Source organism: Oreochromis niloticus, linkage group LG20 (assembly GCF_001858045.2).
Source record: "Oreochromis niloticus isolate F11D_XX linkage group LG20, O_niloticus_UMD_NMBU, whole genome shotgun sequence".
In the NCBI taxonomy this organism is placed as follows: domain Eukaryota; kingdom Metazoa; phylum Chordata; class Actinopteri; order Cichliformes; family Cichlidae; genus Oreochromis; species Oreochromis niloticus.
The window spans coordinates 23,826,852-23,852,390 of NC_031984.2; the positions used below are offsets into that span (position 1 = coordinate 23,826,852).

Consider the following 25,539-nt stretch of genomic DNA (forward strand, 5'->3'; position numbering starts at 1 on the left):
AAAGTATTTGGCTTTGTGTGCTGTGTAAGAGAGAGCTGAAGGCACACAGAAAAGAACGTGTAACATACAGATGGTTTAGAGTTTTATGATGCTTACAGTATATGTGAATCAGCAACACTGAAATAAAAGGACGAGCAGTGAGACAAAGTCATCTCACCGTTGTGATGATCGCATCCGATTTGTTTTTCCTGTCTCCCTGCATTTGTGCGAGCAAGGGAGTGAGGCAGCGGGGTTGAGCAGGAGCTTGGCAGCGCAGCTCTGTTCTCTGTGTCCAGCTTATCGGAGAAGGAATTTGAAGTGGAGGACTTGAGGAGTCCCCTGAGACCTCACCCATGCTCCCAGATTAGCTGCTAAACTGCACATAATTGTGACTCCCTTCGTCTCCCAGAGAGCTATTAGTCTCCACTTTAACCCCCCACCCCCCTCCACAAAACCCACACAAGCCAGACTTGCTGAAAAAACACAGGCACACCGAAATGCACATGCAAGTACCTTTGCTTATGTGCATCCTAACATTCACGCACACCCCTGAGTGTCCTTTTAGGTGTTTCCTTTCATCTTTTATTACTTGTGTTCCTTTTCCTAGAGGGTACTTGTGGGTCCTCGTTGTATATGAACCATGTCTTTATTTATTTTTTTCCAAAATATTTTCCACTCTTAAATGTCGCAGACAAAAATTATTTTGAGTTGTTTGTGCTGCAGAGGCAATCATACCCAACCCTCTCACAGTAAAATGCTCGCTCCCTATGAAATACGTCCACACAGTGGTGTCAGAGTGGCTAGTTAGTTTAGTGTTTGAGCTCTGTGTAATGGTCCATTGACCAGAAGGTCATTTATCCTTCTCCCCAAGGTTAGACGCATTGATGTTGCTACACTAATGCCCTTTTAATGTGTCCAAGAAGTTCCAGCTGGATAAACGGCCACATGCAGTAGAAAGCAGGTGAGCCATGCACTGTAAGTCATTTTGGATAAACTCATTTAGTACAGCTTGAATTGATGGATGGGTGTGTGTGGCATGTTGGGACACCTGGGGGGCCGACTCAGACGCTGGCTGCTTGGGTCATGCCAAAGAGGGTATGGCAGGTTGGCGCTGAAATCACCATGGGGTCGGCGCCACCGTGGCCCTGCTTACCTCTGTTCATTTTGGCTCATTTTGGAAACATAAGCACGGATACACACACACACTCGTGCGCGCGCACACCCACACGCGTACACTTATTTATGCATGTGCACAAAGACACTCCGCTGGGCTTTCCCCTGATCTGTTGAACTTGGCGTCGGACTCAGGAACTTGCTATTGAAAGAGCTGGTCTGAGTTTTATGCATTTGACCTTGTTGGTGAGAAGTATTGTAAAGGTTATCAACATGGAAGGGGAAGACCAGCCCCTATTGTTTCCTCTGTGTGCTATTACACCAACACTCTAAAGCAAACACTTGTTTTAACAAGTAATTAACAGTTTTAATGACGGTTACATTTCACTGCTAATTGATTTCCATTTTATGGGGTTGCTTTCACCATTTGTTAAACCTGTCTATACAGCTGCGACTGAAACACAAAATAGGACGAGATTCTTCTTTTTGCTGTGTGTTATTATCAGTTTTTATCTTTTTATACATTTTAGACATTTGGTTCTGCATCTCTGCCAACATGCACTCCTCAGGAGTTAGTATACTAAGATGCAAATAAGCTTGTTTTACATTGCACATTTTGATATTGTGTTGAATCTGATAGGGGAAAAAATGCAGTCTTTTTTGCACACATTAAAAGCACAATTAAATGTCAGCAATTAGCGCTGCTTGTAGGTGGTCTTAGCTTGTAATTAAAATGTTGACAAAGTTGACAAAGTTGATAAAGTTACAAAAACTAATTATTAATAATTTCTATTTACTTAAGAATTCCTACATCACTAGTGAAACTTGAGAAAAGGTTATGATGAGAAATGTTTTTTTTAAATACACATCTCTTAATTACGTAAATGTTTGACGTACTATTCATATAGAATGCTGCGTTGTGGCTAAACAAGCCCTTGTGTATGCGTGTGTTTGCGTGCAGACGAGCAGATGTACCGCTGTGAAGACTGTGATGAGCTGTTCTCTTCAACACTTGAGCTGCGGCGGCATCAGAAGTATTCGTGCTCCAGTGCTGGCTCCATCTTTGACACACTGAGAGACGACTTCAAACAGGAACGTGAGGACAGCGACGATCCTGTCCATGAGTGTAAAGACTGTGAGAAGATCTTTCCCAATGAGTACAGGTGAAGTTCGGCCCGTTCACTGTGCTACAAATGTGATTCATTGACTGATTTACTGATGAGCTTGTGTTTTCTCTATCAAGTCTGGGACAACACATGATAGTTCACACAGAAGAGAGGGAGTACAAGTGCGACCAGTGCCCCAAAGCCTTCAACTGGAAGTCCAACCTCATCCGTCACCAGATGTCACATGACAGTGGCAAGCGCTTTGAGTGTGAAAACTGTGATAAGGTACAGCACACCCGCCACGTAAGTTGTGCACAGGACACACAGGCTTTATCTGTTAGTAGTTCTTTAAGAAGACAAAGAAATGAAAAGTCTGCTTATGTTTTTACAAAATACAAAAAGGGGAATTTTGTGTAATTTTTTAGCATTGTTAGTCATGGGATACATTGCATTTTTTTATACACTTGTTTTAAATTTCAGGTGTTCACAGATCCCAGTAACCTTCAGCGTCACATCCGCTCTCAGCACGTGGGGGCCCGCGCTCACACATGCCCTGAATGTGGCAAGACCTTTGCCACCTCGTCAGGCCTCAAGCAGCATAAGCACATCCACAGTAGTGTCAAACCCTTTAGCTGTAAGTAAGGGCTTCGGAAGTTAATGATCACCTTTTTCATAACAATTCCTTTATTTGAGACTTTTTTTTCCTGCCTCGTTTAACCTCACTCATTATCCAGTCTCTCTTTTTTTTTTTCTATGTACACCAGCTTGTTTGCATGCTCTGAACGAGGCACAAAGGTCGTATTTGCCCTGCAATAAATTTCATTATACAATGTGAATAATAGATTTGATCTGGTTACCTAAGCTCTTTTTTGTCAAACTTAAAACAACATGACAGAGCTTAAATTGGAAATGGAGTGTTTTACAGTAAGGGAAAAAAACAGGCCTCACATATGTATTTTATTCTATCTGTTACATGTGTTCAGTAATTATTTGGAAGTAAAATATATACAAAGTAAATCAAGACCACTTTTTTCAGATTGTGTAAGTTATGCTGTCCATATGAACTAGCTCCTTCCTTTCCTAAAACCTTTCTTTTCAACAGCCGTTTACATTTAAATGTTCATGTTACTGTTGCTTTGGTATACAGAGTTAGAGACAGTGTTAAAACTGGTTTAACTAGGCCCTGGTGGGCTGCATCTTTTTGTTCCCCCAGGCGAGGTGTGCCACAAATCCTACACCCAGTTCTCCAACCTCTGTCGCCACAAGCGTATGCATGCTGACTGCCGCACCCAGATCAAGTGTAAAGACTGTGGGCAGTTGTTCAGCACTACCTCCTCCCTCAACAAGCACCGTCGCTTCTGTGAGGGCAAAAACCATTATGGCTCTCCAGCAGGGATGTTCAATCCTGGCATCCCCATGAGCTCCAGCCCCCATCATGGCTAAGGCTAAGTCCCCACCATCCCCACCTTTCTGGTCTAAACCAGTCAGGTTTAGGCTTCACTGACTACTTTCCTTCCCGACCTCATCCTCATGCTGGCTTGCCCTTTTCCCCAGGACCCCACGGCTTCCCATCCCTCCCACATGGTTTCCCAGGTATTTTTCCCCCATCGCTATATCCACGACCTCCTTTATTACCGGCCAGTCCACTGATAAAGAGCCCGCTGAGCAGCAGCAGTCAGGAGGTGAAGCTCCCTCAGAGTCCTCTAGATGCTCCTCCATTGTCTCTAGTTAGTTCCACAAATGGCAATGGCATTAACAGTTTGAGTCAGCATGAAGACAAAGAGAAGGAGAATAAACTGGATTTGTCTTCTAGTGGAGAAGCCAAACCAAAATCAAAGATGGCAGATATGTCTGACGGTAGTGACCTTGAAGATGTCAATACCACAAGTGGGACAGATTTGGACACCACCACAGGTACTGCTTCAGGGGACGGCTCTGACCTGGAAAGTGATGGAGAGAGTGAGCGTGAGAGAAGTGGTAAAAGAAGGAAGCCGTCTGGCACTGTATCAAGCCAAGAGGCACACCAGTTAGAAGACACAAACCGTGCATTGATATCAGCCATGTCTAGTTCAGGGAACCTGTCGATTGATCGTCCGTTTCTTGCTTCTGCATCGCAGCACTCCTTCTTCCCCCCACCCGATGAGCAAGCCCTCCCGCCCACAACCACCACAAATTCTAATGCAGCCACCACTGATTCCATAAAAGCCATCGCTTCTATTGCAGAGAAATATTTTGGTCCAGGTTTGATTGGACTTCATCAGGAGAAAAAGATGGGTCCACTGCCCTATCATTCCATGTTTCCCTTCCAGTTCCTGCCCAACTTCCACAACTCCCTCTACCCCTTTAGCGCTGATCGAGGTGCTCTCAATCCTAGCATGTTTTTTAAAGCAGAGCCCAAGTCGCCACGTGAGCAACTGCACAAGATGGTTTCTAGTTCCCCGGCAGCTCCTGCTCCCACAGTAGAATCACCGTTCGATCTCACCACGAAACCCAAGGAGGCCAAGATAGCTCCTTTAACACCAACAAACACCTCAAACCCCAACAATAGTACTGGGAGCAGTAGTGGACATTTAGCAATATCTAGCAGTGAAGAACAGCCATTGGACCTCAGCATTGGCAGCCGGAGCCGAGGGAGTCATAATGGTGTACCAGCTGAGCCACATAATCGAAAGAACCACATCTATGGAGGTGGAAAAGGGGTCTCAATCAAGGATGAAACTCCATCTGGTTTTCCACACCCTCATTCACAGTCTTTGCACCAATCAACCATCACCCAGCACCAGCAGCCCCAGGCACAGCCACACCAGCCACCACCACTGCACTATGCCAAGCCCTCAGCATTCTTCATGGACCCCATATACAGGTATTTCAGCCCGGATTAGACCAGACACTTCCACAACCAACATCAAGGCATTTTTGTAGATGCATTGAAGAATATGAGGTTGGGCATTCTAGATGAAGTTTGACCTTGGTACGTAACCCTCTGCCTTGATATTGGTCCAGCAGGGTGGAGAAGAGGAAGCTACTCGACCCGGTAGGAGCTCTGAAGGACAAGTTCCTCCGGCCCTCGCCGTCACTCTTCCATCCCCAGGTACATAGTGCACACATGATCACGTCTCAAACCAAGCTAGCACTTTTTTTTTCTTTTTAAGGAACAGTAAATGCTACGTGCACATTAAACTGAAAGTACACCAAGAGACTAACAAGCAGGGGAATTGACCGCCAGGTATTGCATACAAGCTGATTATTCCCAGATAGTATTGACTATTATTTTCAAACTATGTATTATGTGAAAATACCTCACTCCTGCCTCCCACGCTGCTTAAACCTGAATTGATAGGACCCAAGCGCCATCATTCCAAAGTGTTGATGTTATTTTCTCAAGGGTTCTGTATGATTTCTTCCTTTGTTTACGGAATGGCGCCTGTGTACCTCGTCAGCTTTACCTTTATTCAGAAGACACAGCCTGTTATCGCTGCCCTTTGATAATCAGTCACATTGTTCCACTGTCCCCAGACCTTCCCCACCTCTACATATCTTGATTACAAGCAATGATAGTATTAATAAAAGAGAGAATAATAACCATTTGAATTGTAACAAACTGCCTCTCTTGGCCACGCTAATCTTAGTTGTGGCATTGTTTTATGTAGTGGGAGCCCACAGGCAAGCTAATAACTCAAACCCCTCAGAGTTTTTTTTTTTCTTTTCTCTGTGGCTGGCTGGCTGGCTAGATAATAACACCGTGTCCGTCAAGGACATCCTGTGTTTGTGTCCAGGAGAATGGGGGGCTCTCATTGGGGAAACGGTTTAATCTGACCTGGAAATCTGTGTCCTCTATCAACCGTGACTTTGCAATACACACATCTGGTGCACATACAGACAGATACATTTACACATGAACATGCGTTTGCATATCTCACATGCGTGATGTCATATCGTTAGCCAGCATAGATTTTTTTTTTTGTAAGGTAAATTGCAAGAATTTTTTTTTTTGTATTGGTACCTTTTTTCAATTACAAAATCTTAAAAACATGATGTCATGACAATGCTCTAAGCATCAAACAGATTTCCTTTCCTTCTTTTAAAATCTCATCTCATCTTCTCGTAAATTGCGAACTTTTCGCAGGCTGCCCTGCAAAAACTTTTTTCATATTTGAGCGTCTCAGCTGTGATCCTCTCAGTGATCCAAACACAATGCCACCTCTAATTCAGTCTCATGACGGAATCACCCCGCTCCCCCTTGCACCCGTTCTCAGACTGCGAATAAACACATCGAGACGGAGTGTCTGTCCCTGTGTCTCTCCCGTCCCGTATTCACTAAAAAAAGGAAGGATGTAAGCTGTTTTTGGCAAATAAACTCCTACATAACTGGCCTCTTTTGTTCACAAGCTTCTAGAGGGGGAGGGAAGCGGCTATCAGTTGGGGGTATCACAAACTATATTGTATTGCTCCAGTCATGGCTCTTGAATGCCTCATTTAGCCAGTTTGCAGGCTTGCAACAGCAGCTTTGGCAGAAGAAGGTAAGAAGTAGAGAACAAAGCATTAGTTGAAGCTGAGGTTGTACAGAGAGGGGGGCACTGGAGGAATAGTACTTGGGCATTTGTGAATGTGTTATAGGTCAAGGAGGTGGCTCGCCTTGAGTACAAACAACAAGGCTAACCTCTAATATGCTGCTTCCTCAAAGCTTCCTCCCTGTATCTTTCCCTCACTCCCTGTTCTTTCTTAAATTGTCCCTTTGTTTTCAGTGCTTTCTTTTCTTTTTTTAATACACATAAACATGCTGCCATCATTATGTAACACACGCTACGTGCGAAAAATTAAAACTGCCCTTATAAACTTTCTAATTTGAACCCATAACACGGTAAATAACAACAAACTCTGGTTGAATTATTTTTATCCAGTTTTTAAAACATGACACAAAGAATTTCTCAACTTTTTTTAATCTTCTTATTCCCTAGATGTCAGCAATGGAGAACATGACAGATAAGCTGGACGGCTTTGGAGCACTAAAACTGGACGCACCGCCCAATTCGCTGCAACACTCAGCCCATCCACTGTTCAACTTCCGCTCGCCACCACCTTCCCTCTCAGACGCCATCCTTCGCAAGGGAAAGGAACGCTACGCGTGCAGGTCTGCACCCCGTTTCATTTAAACTAGTTGCTGGAATATGTGCAAACGTGAAAGTGCACCATGTCGTATGCTCACTCATCCTCATTGTCCTTTTGCTCTAGGTACTGTGGGAAAATCTTCCCTCGCTCAGCAAATCTCACCAGACATTTGCGGACACACACAGGGGAGCAGCCCTACAGGTATTCATTTCTATTTTTAATTCAGAGAGTCGTGAAAGTTTCTAAAATACCCATAGATGACATATTTCCCTTTGTCACAGCTATTTTTCAAACCTGCCGTTACTTTGTTTGGTACGTCGCTTTCTGTGAAACTTCAGAGAAAAAACAAAGTGAATACTTCTAAGCAAATCACAAGAGCCTTAAGTGGTTTCTTGCTCAACTCAGCAGATAAATAATACATCTTTAGGGCCCTTCTCACTCTACTGCTCTTTCAGCTGACATTTAAATACCCCTGTTCTTCTTCGTCAGGTGTAAATACTGTGACCGCTCATTCAGCATCTCATCCAATCTTCAACGCCATGTCCGCAATATCCATAACAAGGAGAAACCCTTCAAGTGTCACCTGTGCAACCGCTGCTTTGGTCAGCAAACCAACCTCGATCGCCATCTCAAGAAGCACGAGCACGAGAACATTCCTGGTCAGTTTGCAACTGCAATGATGGCTGTGCGAGCTAGTAATGTAGTCTTTAAACAGGAAGTGTTTGCTTGAATCCATTTTCACACATGGGTTACTGAAAAACAGTAAGGAAAATGTAAGAGCATAACTTATACAAAACCTTTTTGTTATCATGTTTATCTTCCACACAGATTTTTGTAAACATTTTTTTTCAGTGTTTTGCCTCTAATATTTTCCTCAATTAAATAACTGTCTGATGATCGTCACACTAATGATGCTTGTGTGTCTTGGTATGGCATGTGGGCTGTCTGTCCGTGTGTGTGTGTCCATGTGTTTTTATGCATACGGATGTGTGTGTCTGCATCTCTTTCCCCAACAGTGAGCCAACAGTCTGGGATGCTTTCCAACTTAGGAACGACCATCTCCTCGCCAAACTCAGAGCCAGAAAATCATGCACTTTTAGATGAGAAGGAGGACTCGTACTTCTCAGAAATCCGCAACTTCATTTCCAACAGTGAGATGAACCAGGCCTCCAGCTCCACGGATAAGAGGTAAGACGAAAACCCGCTCACACAAATTATATTTGTACCATGATTCTCACAGAGATCTCTAACGATTACTTTCCATCCATGCGGCTAACTCTTTTCTGCCAAGCTTCAGTTCTCACCCGACCTCATCCTAAATTTAACATTAATCCTAACTATAGCAGAAAGAACTTGTCAGATGTTGTCAGGAATGTTGTAATGCATCTCCGTTATTTAGGACATCTAATCTTAGGCATGAAAACGCAAAAAAACAAACAAAAAGTTTGTTCAGTTAAAGTAAACAGCTGCTCTTCTACATCTCTAGCGCCTTCCTCCTTCCCGCAATCAACAGTACAGACCCAAGAAATTGGTACACAGTGCTCCCTAGTGGCTAGAACACACTTGGTGCCATTGCACTAAAATAAATGAAAAAAGAAAAGAGGTCTTCTTAATTTTTCACCTTTCATTTTTTTATGTAAAACATCATTGTAATTGTTCAGTGTAACAATTTTCACACATTTTAGTTTCTTTAATGTTTAAAGTTTAATTAAAGTGTTTGTGAAGGTCATGCTCAGTTATAAATACTCTGCAGACCAGTAGCACAAGTGATAATCCTGTTAGTTTCTCTGCACTTTAAAAATTATATGACTTGCTTAAAAAATAAGGAAAAACGTTTTTTTTGTAAGCATATTTTTAAAATATGTGCATAAAAATAGAAACTTCCTGCTTTAAGTTCTTAAATGCTTTTAGAGTTAGCACTTCAGAATGCCAGAAAAAGGCAAGAAATGTGTTTTGGAAAATAAAAGAAGGGCGATTTTCTGGTTTGCTCTCTTGATTCTGTCTTCGTCTCATTCTGGATTCCTTTCTGGTAGTCTCACTTTCTGCCTGCCACTTCCTCGTTCTCCCCCCACACCCCCTTTTTTCTTGTCGACATGCATTATGTCCAAAAGACACAGTGGCAGTTTAGCCCCTCTGCCATCTGGGATCAATACCGAGTCTCATCCACAACAACCTCGTCTGACATTTTAATATCTGTAATTCAGACTAAGTGTTGTGCTTTCTGTCCTCCCACCAGACAGCCTGCTGTTTATTCTCCCTCTGAGTGACTGAAGTCAAATGCTGAACACAAACACACATTCATGGATGACTATCTATAATCACTCCTAGCTGCCCCCACATCACAGTTCCCCACCCCCTTCAAAATTCCCTTTTCAGCATCATAGCCAGTCAAAATAAAAGCCCCTGGGAGCCTTTATTTTTGTATAAAACTTTGACCTGTTTCCAAACTGGTGATGCTGCAGTTGCTGAGGCAGCACTGCTGCTCACAGGGTGGGACAGAATGAGAAAAGTTAGGGAGTATAGGTGTGCGCGCATATTTTCAGCTCCACCACAGTGTGTAAGGACTGAGGGGCATCTGTCTCCCCGCCTTTGGCTTGAGTTTTAGGTTTGGATAAAACTAGAGTTGGAGCTGCTCCCTCATCTGAGACTGGGCTGCAATAGCTCTCAGTTTGGACCCTGAGGGGGACTCGGGTTGAGGCATTTATCTAAGAGATCCACTGATGATTGAGCTCTTCCCCTATCCACTCACTGTGTACCCATAGCCCCAGTCTGCTAACACAAACACCCAACTGACGTGTTTAGACTAAATGACAAAACCCAGGGCCCCCTATGTCAGAGCTACGCTTCTCTCTCCATTCGCAGGCATGTACTTTTTCCCCGCCAGCCAGCTCTGCAATTTGATTATGGTGATATTTAATCTAGACTGAAAAAGAAGAACCCCTCCCCACTCCCACAAAGTCCCTCTACCCACATTCACTCACCCAGTCTGCGTGACCCAATCCTGTCCCCGTGCACCCCTTCCCAGAGGTAACCCTGTCTGATTTGATAAATGTCCACTGTGTGGCAAAAAATGAAAGGGGTAAATTTGCCATCCCAAAGGAAATGATATCATGAGCCATGACATCGTGGTCTGGGGGTGATGGAAGCGGGGGAGGTGGTATTGGGGTGCAGGCTGGAAAATGTACAGATGGCAGGTCGTAATGGTAGTGTGCTGATAGCCTGTTTGCAGCCAAGCCATCATCTTCCTTCAGTCGTGCAAACTGTGTTCCACCACTACAATGCATTGAGGGGTGTAGAGGACTTAGTCTGAGGTGGACCATGCCCTGGTCTGTTTGTGAGGAGGGGGTCAATTAATCATCTGTGGGCCATCGGAAAAGTCCAGGCAGACTGTCAGCACCCATGTTGTTTGTGTGGACTCGGGAGTTAGACTTTGCATGCTGTCATTAGATTATTTTTGTTTCTCTTGCTACTCACGATGAGTCAGATCGTTAAAAGGTTAGGAAATGGTAACAGCCGCCCAGCCAGCTCAAGAGTGGACATAGCCTCTATCTCACATTTTGATCATTTGTGGTGAAAAAGTAAAAAAAAGATCAGGAATTTTCACTAGCAATCACATTTTTTTTTTAAAAAGAAAGAAAGAAAGAAATGAAACTCCCGTTTGGTTTGTCTACATGTGTTTTTAACTAAAATCCAGGCCACTATACTGCCCATGATTCAACTTTTCTGTGTTCCCATTGTTTCCCTCTGGCCCCTCTTGATTGGCTTGGGAGACTCAAACCTCTTTAACTCAGATGTCGCACTTCTAACATTTCCTCCCTGCTCTGACCTTTGCTCCCTCCGCAGATCAGACCAGCCTGAGGAGGAGCACCCTCCCAGCCACAGTTTGTCCAACTCCAAGCTAGGTCTCCAGGGTCTGGAGGAAGAGGAAGAGGAAGTGGAGGGTGACGATGAAGAGGAGGAGGAAGGCAGCCTGACGGAGAAGTCGCACGACGAGGCGCCCGAGTCCCCGTCTCCTGTTACAACAGGAGTGTATGAGGAGGATGAGGAAGAGGAAGAGGCAGAGGCGGCCCCATTAGCGATGAGCTATGAACACACTCGCAGGTATTTGTCTGTTTTAAATTTGCAGAAAAGGTCAGAGTTCATTGACAAGATTTACCCCAACCTATCCCAAACAACCACAGAAATGTACAGCAAATGTTGAGTTTTAACAAAATTTGCAATACTTAACAAGCTAACTAATGCATTTTCTAAAGAGCGCTGTAAATCGACAGGGGCAAACAGGGATAACACATGTACTAAAAATGTCCCCCACACAGATTCTCAAAAATGTAACCCAAAAAGTCAAGTGCTTTGATTAGGCTAGTTTCTTTAACTACTCTTTAAACTCCTCAACCCTTTTCTTCCAGTTTATTTCCGCTGTCCGTTGATCCCTTTTATTAATCATACCTTTACTTTTCTCTTCACTTCACGTTCTCCCTCCCCTAATTAACTCCATCCCTGTTTTTTCTATCTTTCCATCAATTTTTCCTATCCATCCTCCAACCAACCCATCCACGCTGCCCTATTTCTTCCATCCACCCATGCTTCGGTGTGCAGGTGTATAGAGGAGGAGGGCTCTCTCTTGGACCTGGAGGCACTGCCCAACTTTCCCAAGAGCTTGGATGGTTTACGTAAAGCAGCCAGTGACGAGCAGCCTTTCGATGTTAAAGACATTTTTAACACTTCACTAGAATCTGAGGCATTGAAAGAGACATTGTACAGACAGGCTAAAACCCAGGTATGTGACTGGCTTTTGGATGTCCGTTAAAAGAGGGAGGGACGAGTCGCTCAGATAAAATAGGAGGAACTGCAAAATATGTTCACTGGAAAGAAAGATCAGGGATGAGATGGATGCTTTTTTTCAGGAGCTAAACAGCACCTCTTTTCCTACTTTCCTATATCTTGAATTTCACTTAACTTACTAACACATCACCTACAACCTTCTCTATTCATTGCTGGTGTATTAAGTCTTAAAACAGTTTAATGAAATTTTGTTACAAGGTATAAAGTCATGAAATATGAGGATAATCACACTTGAGTGAAACACCAGCAACCAGATGTACTGTAATCCTTTCATTTCTGGATGTGTCGTTGGACACAATGAAAGCTTACTGAAGTTTCTGTATCTTCTTAAAAATCATCCGTCTTCTTCTTTCACAGGCTTATGCAATGATGCTGTCTCTCTCTGAGAACAACCCTTTGCACGCGCCCTCCCAGAACTCTCTGGACGCTTGGCTGAGCATGGGAGGTGGACCGTCTGAGACGAGCAGCTTTCACCCACTCAACCACATCTAAGCGAGATAGCGAGAGAGAGAGAAAAGGTGGGAGGAAGAGTAGGAGGAGGAACATTAGTTTCACAAAATGGATAGAGACTGAGTGGACATGAGTGGGGGCAAGACAAAGGAGGATGGAGAAGATTTCATTGTCATATACATTCAAGATAGAAAGAATGAGTTTGTGTGGATGTGTGTGCTTGTTTTGTGTGTGTCTGTGTGTGAGTGTTTGTTAAAGAAAGAAGGGGAAGATTTTCCCCCAGGTGAAGGGTCTTGCAAAGACTGTCAAAGCGAACGCACTGCTAAGCTCCTGTTGATGTGAAGGACATGATGAATGCTTCTCAATAGCATTGAAACTCTGCATTACTCTGATCCTCCCCAAGTGCACAAGGCTTACCGCAGCATCACAGAGACCCTGCGTAAGGCTCTCATAAAGACTCTTAATGACTGATATGTCTCTAAAGTCTGTATACACCGCCTACTACAAACACTGCAGCGACATGCTGCATTGGCACTGCATGTCCACAAGGTGGCACTGTTTCACCAAGAATAGAGTGAGAGTGTTGACCGTCGTCTCCATGTTTCCCCCAACAACCATGGGTGACTCATTTACTGATTTTGTTTCAGTTGTAACAGCAGAATCAACAATAGCGCCACACTAAATGTTACTTAAGGAATTGGCAGATACAATAGACTGTTGATTTTTTTTAAAAAAGAAATTTATTCTATGTTCAAATGTGCTTTCAATGAGTTATCTGGGCCACTAGCCATTGTAATTGGTTATTCAAACTTGATCATGCTGAAAATGGATTTAAATCATGTTCAGAAAAAAAAAATGAGGAAAGTCTTTCTCTGCTTGTTTCATTGTCATTTGTTAATTTTATTCACATTAATTTTCCTTTCCTCTTACACAGTATTGTTTCTTTGTAGGCACCGCAGTGCTTAATTGTTAATATAATTAATTTAGAGAAGGACCAAAACTGTATGATATGTCATATGATGTACAAATTAACCTAGATGTTCATAGGAAGAGTGGTATGTGCCAAATAACCCATAGAAAATGTTTTGTTCTCTGACAATCATTTCATTTCCAAGGGGCTTGCATTTGCTGTCATAGTTTGTTTTGTTGTTTTTTTTCTTACTAAGCGCTTATATATTTGATTTCAGAAGTGTGTGTTTGTATTTATTTTTGGTTGTTTTGTCATGGCAGGGGGAGTGAAAATGAAGAAGTCATTTTATCCCTCTGTTCTTGTTGCTGAAGGAATGGTAAACTATCAGAACACGAGGAGATTCTGAATCTCTGGTTTTGATGGGTTAGTGTGCCAAAATGAGAAAAAAATACAAAATCAAAAAAACAACAAAAAAAACAAAACATGAAATTAATTGTTTTTATTTATAGTGAAATATAGCTGTAGTTAGTCTTAGATCCTATTTGGCATTGAAACATCCTGCAGTGTTTAGCCTTTTTATTTCCTTGTTTTAGTTGAACCATTTTACCCAGTAGGCTGAATATGTCTTGTTCAAAATGGTTCAAGTACTAAAGGGGGCAGGCTTGGACAACCTTCATTATGGATGTCATGAAAAGGGCATTACATTGTTACACTATTGAATCTGAGTAGTTTCTACAACATCGAGCTCCCCCTTTCATCTGTTTGAGATTTAATACATGTCTTATAACCAACAAATACTGTTGTTTTTTGTTTTTTTTTAATGAGTTGTCCAATTTTATATGGTCCAAAATTCAAAAGCACACAGCCACAACTGCACGAACATGGCATAATCACTGACTATTTGAGAAGAAAGACAACAACTCATTAAACCAAAAGAACTGATAAAAACAAACCACAGAAAGTATTAAAACGGGCATCGTAATTCTGCTGGTCGGTCCATTCAAATTAAATGTCTAGCTGTCTAGCTGGATGGGGAAAACCGAAACACTTGATAACTTCTTAATCTGAAATTCTTCTTCTGAGATCATACTGAAAACTCATTCCATATGGTCTACAAGGTAGCTGTGCCGTGGAGGGGCGTGAGTAATTTACTGTAGATAGCTGCAAAAAGGTGGAGTGTGGGCATTGTTGATCACTGTTCCTCTCCGCATACTGGGACTTTCCTAACTAGGCCTGATGCTGTATTTTGAAACTAGCACTTAAATCATATGGGTCCAAGCCAATAATTGATCATGCTTAGGTCCCTGAATGTTAGAACAGATACATTTGGTTTCACTTTCACTAGATGGGCATGTTGTGCTCAACATGGAGAGGTAAGGATAACAGAAGCACTGTAATTTTTCTTCATGACAGTAGGTGGTAGTGTGATGCCAGGACTGCTGCATCATCTCAATTTTCTAAAGACAGATGTCTTCTTTTTATATAATTCTACTGAATGAGATTCCATTCATGGTAAATGCATTGCTTTCCAACTTGTGGTTACAAAATGTAAAGACTTGGGTCATTAAGTTTTAAGGTTGACTGTTTGTAGTAATTCTTGTCATGGACTACTGTAATAAGTACGCGCTGTGTAAAGCAAAGGAACTGAAGGCATATAGGTATTTCATTTTGCCAGCTTCAGAACGTAATCTGGCAAGTGGTCACTGAAATATGTTTCAGCAAAATAGAAGATGGTTGCTGTTTGCCCCCGCTGTTACAGGAGAAAGTAAAAAATATACATAGTTTCTTTTTAACTGTATAGTATTTTAAAGAATGAAAAACATGGTGCATTTGTCTGAAGAAAAAAAATCATTGAAAAATATGGGTTTAAATGGATGGTGCTTGTTTTGTTAAAATCTGAGTTGTATATCGCCTCTGTTATGTTTATTGAAAGCAAACAAAAAAAAGTTATTGTGCATGACGTGTTAGCAGTCATAATGATGTCCATTTGTGAAACGTGTATCAAATCAAAAAATTTAAAAATTAAAAAAAAAGAAAAGAAGGAAAAAAAAAAAGAAATTCGTAGATGCACTTATTGTACATGTGGTTAGGTTAGTATGTTTGACTTCAACTTCTGACTGCCTTACAGATGTTTGGACAGGTGGTCCCGAAAGACTTAGAAAAGACTTGTCAGAGAAGACATAATGAAAAACAATAAAGGATTGTAGAATAATATTGAACAATTCTGAAATTGCAGTTCTTTTGATGCTTGTGATTATTGCAGATGTACTTTAGAGAAATTTCATTGAAAAGATATGACTCTGATGTTAATTCTGTAGAATAGCAATGTATACCAAATGTAATCTTTCCAATGCTATGAAGAATTTATACATGAAATTGATATGCAATAAAACCTGTGTGCTTTTTAAATGAGTCCTCCGTTGTTTATTTGTGGGCTAGAAGTGCCTGAAATAGTCACTGCTCAGCAAACATAGGTGACAATGCTTCGAGCAGCTTCCCTCCACCCAAAGCAGCCACTCTAACCAGTTCAGTCTCCTGTTTGTGAAGCTAAAGGAGAGTGAGAGGCTGAATCGAGGCCTGGTGTAAGATACTGTCAATAAGGTTTATTTTCTAAAAGAGCATTTTTGCTTCTTATTAACAGAACTTACACACAGTATTATTTGCCTTGACCTTACTATGTAAGTCCCTTTAAATTACTTATTTTGCTCATTGTGTGAAAAATATTGAAATTAATTATCATATAGCTATAGAAATTGTTTTTTGTCATAAATATAACCTTCTCACCTTTAACCCATGGAAATAAAAAAGTTGAATTAAGTGTTGGATGTCCAGCCGATTGGGCACCTGGAGGAGATTAACTTTAAAAAAAAATTAAAAATAAAAATTATTGTAATTCTTCCCAAATTGCAGTTTCTGCTGATTAAATTGTGTTTAAGAAATGGCGGTTTCTTTTGTAGTTGTCGAGGTCAAACAAAAATCTAGAAACCCTTTTAGATTTAGATGTAGTTAAAAGTGCAAAACTACTGGGTAGAAAGAAAGATTTGATTGACACTGTCGTGCCAGTAAACAAACACGATCTACATGAAAATATAGTCAGGAGGAAACATTGCCCAAAGGTTCACAATCAATAACTTATCACCTTTTGAGGAGGAAGGAGGAAGTGTGGAGGAAAAATGAAACAAAAAATCATAATGTAAGGACATATTTTGTTAAATTTTCTTTTACTGCTGTGGGCTTTACATTGAGGATTATATTAAGTTTTGGGTTGTTGTTGTTGTTTTTACCCCAAATCCTTTTTATAAGCTATAAGCTTCTTATAAGCTATTCTTCTTTGAAATTTAGTACATAAATCATTCTACAATTAGGTTAGGATGTGTTTTAATTGAGCCATTAACTCAGTTTAAACACAAGTCCAGCAGGATTGGAGGTGAATGGTACATTCAGGAGAAATGCATTCTGTGATTTGAGGTCCAAGTGCAAAATATTAGGTTAAGAGTTGTGAAATGGAAAATAGATTTAAAAGCAGTCAGTATCAAAGTCAGTTGCATAAAAACTTTAAATAAGCAGGTGCTGCATTGTTAATGTTGTAAGTTAGTTGGAATAGACTCTTTCATTTGGGAGAAAGTTAAACTGCAAATAAGTTGGCAATAATATGTGTTTGTGATGCATTAGTTACAGCTTGTCCATATTTCCAATCAAATGGTGGGAACGTATGTGTTGGATGAAGTCTGTGCTGAGGTGTAGTAGTGCAGGTGTAAAACAGAAGCCATACTTAATGGAGTATGGAGTTGGAAAAACTAAAGTTAGCTATTTGTTTAATTGACTGTAAATTGACAAGCAAGGGTTTAAAACAGTTACAATTACAGTAATGCACAGCTTTCTTTCTGTCTTTGCTTTCTAAGGAAATAGATTGAGCTATATTAACATGGTTTTATAAATCACAAGGTATTTACATGTGCATAAAAACCTAATTTGTGTTTAAGTTCTGGGTCTGATACTATTCAACTTTTGAAAAAAAAAGGTAGAAGAAGAAGCAAAAGCAAAAGAAAACATTTAACCCAATCTCTCTTTTTAAAAAATGAAATTTGCCAACTCTTAAATAAAAGGCTAAACAAAGTAAGAAAACATGATGATAGTTTACATAATTCACATATTCATACTTGTGGCTGCTCAGTCAGCTTCATATCTAGTAAAAATGCAGAGTAACTAATACACTGGTAGAGTGTGCTTGCACTGGTATCTTAGGCTGTTTTTCTTCTCACATGGTGAAAAGCAGATGTCCACTGAAGGTGCTGTGCCGGTTTTCATTGTCAAAAATCCAAGCGTTAATCCACAGTCGCAAAAACACCACATCTCCTACCTCTAATAGCAATGTGACACCATTAGAAGAACTGATTGAATGAGGACTGGTCGAATGTTGGTATGCAATAAAGATGTGCTCTCCATTCTTGACCAACACAGCCCCTAAAGGATGTGAATTATGTCCATATACGTAGAATTCAAAGTGGTACGCTCCTCTTACTGGTGCAGTGAAGGAACCTGTGGGACGTTTTTTTAAATTTAAATGGAGTAAACATTGTCATCAAATCAAATTAATTCTAAAAAATGTATGTATTTGAGTACCTGTGTGCGAATTATAGGCATTTCCAATATTGGAAACAACATATTTGAAGACCAGAGGCATGTGTGTGTTAAATGGTCCAATATTTTGTGAGCCTGTGCCTAACAGAGAGGCTGAGAAAGCCACACGTTTGACTGAGAGAGAGAGAAACACACGTGTTAAAGTGACTGATGTTCCAGTAACTGTTTCAATAATGAGATTGTTTCCTGTTCAACAAACCTTCTGCTTCTCTCTTCAGGGCCTCCACCTGGTTTTCTGTGATGTTTGCCCTACTTTTAATGGTGATTAGCTCTCCTCCCTGTGCTGGAATTAAATGAATAATTACATTTTTTTTAAAAGTTACAATTTGACTTTGAAAATTGTCAATAAAATCACTTGTTGCTAAGCTTTTGAGCTAACCATTTCTCCGTGCTACAAAAGCACAGAAAAATGCGATTTGCTAGGAGACAATTAACCAAATACTAGTGTGGCTGTATGTGTATATTTTAGCATGCATGTATAAATTATGACCCCCGTGTGGGTTACAGTTACTTGTGCATCCAATTCTTGTTATTTAAAGTAATTAAAGATGTATGAGACACCATCATTTCACCCTGGAAAAACTTTAAGAAGTTTAAAGAAATGATTAAGAGCTCAAACTTGCTACGACATTCATGTCTGTGATGAGTGTATGCAAACTTGTGAGCACAGACGTATATACCTTGGCTCTCTTGCTTCAGCTTATCCATTTCTGCCCTTAGCAACTCCAATTCTTTCACCTTAGCTGCTTGTGCTGACAAAGAGAGTGATAAAAAGAAGAAGAAGAAATAAAAGAGATGATATATGGTTCAGATCAGTATTTTGAAGCACTTTTCCCATTGTCATAATAGCTGTAATATACTACTGTTAGGTTTGGGTTGTTTTTGGTTGTTTTTTGTGTAATTCTGTCTCTGTACACACCACAATGGATTTTAAATTGAAGAATCAAGATGTGAGTGAAATGCAGACCTGCAGCTTTGATTCAACATGTTTAATAAAAGTATTAAAATAACTGCTTCTGTATTGCAGCCATTTTTATTGTCCTCTATTTTCCAAGGCTCAAAAGTAATTTGACAAATTAACATAATTTTAAGTACAATCGCTACATGAAATCAAGAACCAACAGACATCACCAAATGCTGTCTTTCCTTGAGATGTTCTTCTAGGCCTTTGGTTGAGTTGCTGTGTGTCACACTCAGTTTGGGTAGAAATCAGATGACTGACCTGGTCATTGGAGAATATCTGACTTATTTCCCTCGAGAAATTCTAATGTTTTCTCCAGCTCTTTTATTTTAATGATGGCCTCTCTTGCACTCATATCTCTCTGGTCCTCATATTGAGAAATCTAGCAAACAAATACAGTTAGAATCAACTACAGGCCCTTTTCCCTTATGTTTGTCAGGAAATAATGAGGGAAAGGGCCTCACTTGGCCATGAAACTGGTTATCAGTACACTGTCCAATTATTTAAGAGTTTCTGAAAATCATGGCCTACGTACAACAATCAACATGATTCCTAAACAGCTAATACATATACACATATATATATATATATATATATATATATATATATATATATATGTATATATAGATATATATATATATATACATATATATGTATATCTATGTATGTATATATAAATATATATCTATGTATGTATATGTGTATATATATATATATATATATATATATATATATATATATATATATATATATATATATCTTTATATTGGAAGTGAACTCACTCCTCCAGTATTTGCTGAGACTGTGATAGGACTCTTATTTATACTAAAACTTAAATATTTATTGGGGCAACTGTCCCTCACAGGACATATATCCTGTTTCTCAGTACGAAACTTTTATGGGACCCCTAACTTCTGAATGTACTTCCTCCATTAAGAGCCTTGGTGTTACTTTTGACAGTGCTTTTAAATTTGATAAACAAATCAGCTCCGTAGTCAAGGGATCTTTTTATCACCTATACGGATTTTAGCTAAAGTCAAGTCCTACCTGTGCAGGAACGATCTAGAAAGGGTGGTCCATGCTTTTATTACTTCACGGCTGGACTACTGTAACTCCCTTTATGCTGGTTTAGATCGTTCCTGTCTGCATCGCCTCCAACTGGTGCAGAACGCTGCTGCTCGCATGCTGACCGGTTCCAAAAAGAGAGACCACATCACTCCGGTCCTCTGCTCTCTCCACTGGCTCCCAGTTGCTTTTAGGATTGATTTTAAAATTTTACTGCTGGTTTTTAAGGTTCTTAACGGTACTGCACCTCCTTACCTGGCAGAGCTTCTTAGCATTTACTGCCCCAGGAGATCTTTGAGGTCAGCAGACTTGATGCTTTTAGATGTTCCCAGGTACAGATTAAAGACTAGGGGAGAGAGGGCTTTTGCTGTGGCTGCACCCAGACTGTGGAACAGTTTACCCCCTCACATCAGATTCTCCACCAGCCTAGGAACTTTTAAAACTGCTCTTAAAACTCACCTCTTTTCATTGGCTTTTAGCAAGGTTTAACCTATTGTTTTAATTTATTGTTTTATCAGTGAGGTATTTTATGTACCTGTGTTTTATAGTATTTTATATTTGTATTTTATTGTACAGCACTTTGGTCAGCCTTGGTTGTTTTTAAATGTGCTTTATAAATAAACTTGACTTGACTAGTTAAACTCCAACTTGAGTGTGCTTCTCACTGATAAATAATAAGGTAAACATCTATGTTTTAGTGTTTTGCTATGTTATGTTTAGAGTAACTTAGTTCAATGAGATTCTCTTGTCCTACTCAGTTTTCCTTAATTTTTTGAGTTCATTTTCAGGTACAGTAAATGTTTCTCTTGAAACATGAGTCTCCGGACAATGTCCCAGTTTGTTGCTTATAGGGAGTCAATTCTAACACAGCAACCAGACACAGAGAAAACACAATAAAAATAAACTATTCACCCAAAACTAACCTTGTTGCTGTTCCTTCAGCTTGTCCAACTCTGTCTTTTGTAACTCCAGTTCTCTGACCTTAGCTGCCTGTGCTAAAAAACAGAAAAAAATTAAAAGTAAGACATAATTCAGTGAATTAAAGCAGTGGTTTCTTGTGCCATTACATACTACTGTACCTTCATTCTCTTTCTGTAAGTGTCTAATCTCTGCTTTCAGTTCAGCCAACAAGGCACTCATCTCTCTCAGAACAGAATTGATGTCAGGTTTACATGTTTGTTCAGGGTCAGAGGTTTGTGCTGTTTCCATTCCCTGATTTAAAAGTGGAGTAATTTTGCTGTCAGAGTTTATTTCAAGTCGAACTGTAGAGAGAGTGCAGATTAGCAGCAACAATGGAAAAAACACTGTCATGTTGGATCTCATGGAGTCTGTGCAGTTCAGTGTTTTTTCTATCTTAGCTCCAGCCTTATATAGTGTCTTTAGTGTCAGTGACTGTCTGGTCAATCATTACCATGGATGTTTCATCAGAAACATTCCCGGAGATAGCACTGTTACTTTGGACTTGTTGTATTTACACTACCCTTGAAATGTTGTAACTATAAAAAAAAATATCCCTGTTTTTTTAATAACAACACATTTTTCTTTCATCAAATGAAAATAAATAATTTTAAATCAACTATAGATGTGATTGTCAATGGCTGTCTGTCTTTCTGTGTTGACCCTGTGGTAGACTCGGGCTCTGTCTAGGGTGTACTCCACCTTTTGCCAAATAACAGAAGGGACAGGCTCCAACAAACCCACATTTGAAAATAGATGATGGATTTTACTACAGACAAAACTCTTCTGCAGTGGCAAAGACTCATGGGCCTATTAACATTTAACTAAAAATCTTTAGAAATGTGATAATCAATAATTTGGGTTTAGACTTTGACTCTTGGGTGTATGTGTGTAGTGTTTTCCAGCGGTTTTGTGGTTAATAACAGTATATAGGTACGGCTACAAAAAGGGCACTGTGACTTATGACTTAGATACAGGAGTAATTAATGACTCTTATTGCTCAGGGGATTTTTGTTGTTGTTGTTGTTTTTCTTTTCTTTTATATATATATATATATATATATATATATATATATATATAAATATAAATATAGCATAAATATAGCATAGCATATCTTTGTTAACACTTCCCACAAATGTTCCTCAGGATCAAAACAACTCAAACTTAGATTTATATGTCTCTAATATTTTTTTCAACATTCTTTTGCCCATCCAAAACCTTTACTCTGATTAGCCTGTTCAATGTGTCTTTTTTTTTTTGCAACTCTGCTTAGAAGTCCAGCATAAGTTACTTCTTTACTGATGGCAATTCGACCAGCAGATTGCTGTTTTGCTAAGGCTATTTTATGAAGCTGCCATTCAGGATGTGAGGTGTATTTTCCTTGTAGCAACGACAATGATCCTTTTGCTCAGTTCTGCACAGGGCCTATTGAGTCTATTCTCACTGAATAAACGGAGGTAGAGTTGGAGAGGGTGTAAAAGAGGCTGTAACCAGAAGTTTACAAAAGCCTGAAAATACAACAGCTATGCATTTATTTGATGCATTGTGTGTTATGTTGATGATATCAGTAAATCAGTTTCAACTATCATGCTGGTCTGCGATGCCTGTATTTATTAGCAGCACCTGTAGTGTTGATGGTCACTAATGGATAGCATACTTCTTACATCTTTGTTTACCGTCTTCATTTTGCCCTCTTGATGTGATCACACTCATTTATGCAAAAAAAAAAAAAAGTAAAATCAAAGTCAACATTGTTGCTGTGTCAAAACAACAAATAAATAAAAAAAAACAATTAAAAAATGTGGTAGCACATTATAGTAAAGTCACACTATAAAGCATTAGTAAGGTATGTTAAAATCTCCCAGTTCTTTTAATCTTTGGGCTGAAGGAAGGACAATACTCGGTGTATAAATGCTCAATCAACAATTATTTATTTCCATATAATTCAACACTTAAGAGCATAAGAACCATCATGATGGGGAGACCTGCCTGCAGAGGGTCACAGCAAGTCTCAAAATGGTGACGGGTTACTCAGCTTCTTATAGCCCCTAGTGGCCCCCACCTAGTCATAAAAAGCCTAAACATTCACATGTTTTCTCTCTTACGGCGCCTAAGTTATGACCTCGGCTCCCTGTCTTTCTGCTCTCTGTAAAGGTGGGGGTATGGAATGTGGTCGTCTCTTCTATTATCGGCACAAGGTCTTCTGCACACAACATTCTCTTCATGATTCAGCAGTATGAAATGTCAAGAAACAGTGTAACACATTCAACAGTGTCGAGTAATACAGGTCAATCAAATAGATCTAATGATTTTCACACTCTTTTAAGTCAGAAGTATAATGCAAACTAAAACTACATACTGATCACACACTCTATATTAAGGGGTATAATATGATCTACAGCAGTATCATAATTCAACTACTTTGATTACAGATATAAGGTAACATATGATAACAGAATAATCTCACAGGTATTAGCAAGTGCTTAATTCAGCATTTAAATATCATAACTCCTCCTTAGCATGTAATTTAAAAACAGATATGTTTCTTCATCTGTTACACCATGTACAGCTATCCCTGCTACTGCATCACTGCTAATAATAATCATAGTCATAAAATAGTATATGTGTATTTCTAAATGTCAGAGGAGTAATGCTATAATGCTATATAAACACTATAAAAATGATGAATTAAGACTCGGGATTATGGGTCCATTGCTCATGACCGTAAACATTTTCTTGGAAGAGTCAAAATGGTAAGAAATTCTTTGAGACAAACAGCCGGGACAGAGAGCAGCACAGATTATGTTGGAGGCAAATGAACATTCAAAACACAAGTACACAGGTCATCAACATCATGCTCAGAACACTAAGCAAATACTGCTGCTGTGCCACACTGGAACTGATAAATACAGGGCTACCATTTGCAGTTTCAATACCAACACTGATACTTTCAACCTATAGAGGCAGCTTATTGAGGGGTGTTTACTATTACTCCATTTGCTGTTTGTAATCTGCACTGGTACAGTGCTGGCTCAAAACTACCTAAAGCTTCCACTAGAGAGCAATGTTGCTTTAATTTTAAGACTTGCTCCCAACTTAAGTAAAAGTCCACAAAGAAGATGGTAATATTTCATTAATATATACTTTATTATGGTTATGATTCATACAATTATTATGCAAATGACATCAAAACTGGATTGATTTAAAGATTTAAAGGCAAATTGGGAATTGTCTTCACATAAAAAGTTTCTACAAAGCAAACGAAAAATAATTTCCCCACTTTTCTTAGAAATTTCTGCACCTAATTAAATCTGGCACAGGATTTATATTATTCGGTGCTGTGGTGCATTGTGTGTGTGTGTGTTAAAATTAAAATTTCAGTAGTGATTTTATGAATAAAAAATACTAAAACATGTTTTATTAAATAAAACTCCACACAATGTAAGAGAACTTGATAGTATTTACTTAAATGTGCATTTTATTATGATTGTTGCAAAACATGCCTACAGTGTTTATACACAGGAGAAAGAAATAGATTGTTTCATGGATTTGTAACTAAATTGGGAATTCTCCTTAACACACAGAGCACTTAACCAATAAGTTTTCTGCTGAACAAAACAAACAAAAAATAACATCCATTCCCATGATTTTTTTTTTTTTTTACGAATTTCCGCACTTAATTAAATCTGCAACAGGACTTTCACATCTCAGTGCTGTGGTGCATTTTGATGCAAGTAAAGATATGCAAATGAAAAACATTCTTTGATTGTTGCAAAAATTATTTTTCTTTTGCATTTATGTCATGTTTATACAAATATCAGTACAGAGAACATCTTCAAAGCAGAAGGTGCTATGGTGATTTTCACTGCCAAAAATCCTTGTTAACCAACTGATACAAAAAAACTCCTAAGCCTGATGGAAAACCTTCTGAGAAGAGTTGAAGCTGTTATAGGTGAACGTGGAGGGCTGACATTATATTACACCCTTTATATTGACAATAGGATACTATTGTCTCACTCAAGGCGAGGGAGACAATAGTGTTTGCTCACTCAAGGCGAGCACATTCTTTGGCAGTATAATGTACATCAACATTAGAGCACACAGAGGTAAAAGCTGATACATGAAAAAATAAGCTTAATTTCTGGGCATTTCTCATTAGTCTCATTTCTTTTTTTTTATTATTCTCCACTTTGTTGGAAAAGTTAAATATCACTGCCAAAGAAACAGGTAGGCAAAGACTGAGGCTGCAAGCCTTCCTGGCACAATGAGAGCATTCAGTTAGTGAGAGATGTGGGTTACCCCTGGATTATAAGTGATCCATTAACTCATTCCTGCTTGCCAAAATGTTGACATCTGTTCATCTCAGGCCAAAATGTAATAACCGATAATTTCCCCGGTGAAAAAAC

At 39.6% G+C, this 25,539-nt stretch overlaps 2 protein-coding genes and 1 long non-coding RNA gene across 5 annotated transcripts in view; 1 reads left to right on the top strand and 2 right to left on the bottom strand.

Moving 5' to 3' along the window:
• prdm16 (PR domain containing 16) overlaps positions 1–17,110 on the top strand; it is a 168,670-nt gene extending 151,560 nt beyond the window's left edge. Inside the window, 13 exon segments of the mRNA XM_013271151.3 lie at positions 2,054–2,255; positions 2,336–2,483; positions 2,679–2,832; positions 3,412–3,638; positions 3,641–5,061; positions 5,205–5,289; positions 7,157–7,329; positions 7,431–7,508; positions 7,797–7,966; positions 8,324–8,495; positions 11,151–11,408; positions 11,904–12,084; positions 12,507–17,110. Of these exon segments, the coding sequence (XP_013126605.3) occupies positions 2,054–2,255; positions 2,336–2,483; positions 2,679–2,832; positions 3,412–3,638; positions 3,641–5,061; positions 5,205–5,289; positions 7,157–7,329; positions 7,431–7,508; positions 7,797–7,966; positions 8,324–8,495; positions 11,151–11,408; positions 11,904–12,084; positions 12,507–12,641 (3,404 nt within the window). The 3' untranslated portion in view covers positions 12,642–17,110.
• Positions 17,111–17,292: 182 nt separating this feature from the next.
• The window catches only part of LOC100696594 (cerebellin-1), a 33,579-nt gene continuing 25,332 nt past the window's right edge, over positions 17,293–25,539 (bottom strand). The window contains exon 7 of the long non-coding RNA XR_002057684.2: positions 17,293–17,695. This is a non-coding gene — a long non-coding RNA (cerebellin-1). The remainder of the gene's footprint in view (positions 17,696–25,539) is intronic.
• On the bottom strand, positions 17,308–21,668 carry LOC106097826 (uncharacterized). 3 transcript variants are annotated; one of them, XM_025901884.1, is made up of 6 exons: positions 21,256–21,663; positions 21,100–21,171; positions 18,831–18,902; positions 18,350–18,433; positions 18,133–18,264; positions 17,308–18,048 (listed from the first exon to the last, which is right to left on the bottom strand). In XM_025901884.1, the coding sequence occupies exons 1-6, from the start codon at positions 21,497–21,499 to the stop codon at positions 17,768–17,770; spliced, it is 885 nt and encodes a 294-aa protein (XP_025757669.1). In that variant the 5' UTR covers positions 21,500–21,663; the 3' UTR covers positions 17,308–17,767. The 3 variants fall into 3 exon arrangements, with proteins under 3 accessions (XP_025757669.1, XP_025757671.1, XP_025757670.1); XM_025901886.1 differs by lacking the exon at positions 18,133–18,264 and having other exon boundaries at positions 21,256–21,668; XM_025901885.1 differs by lacking the exon at positions 18,831–18,902.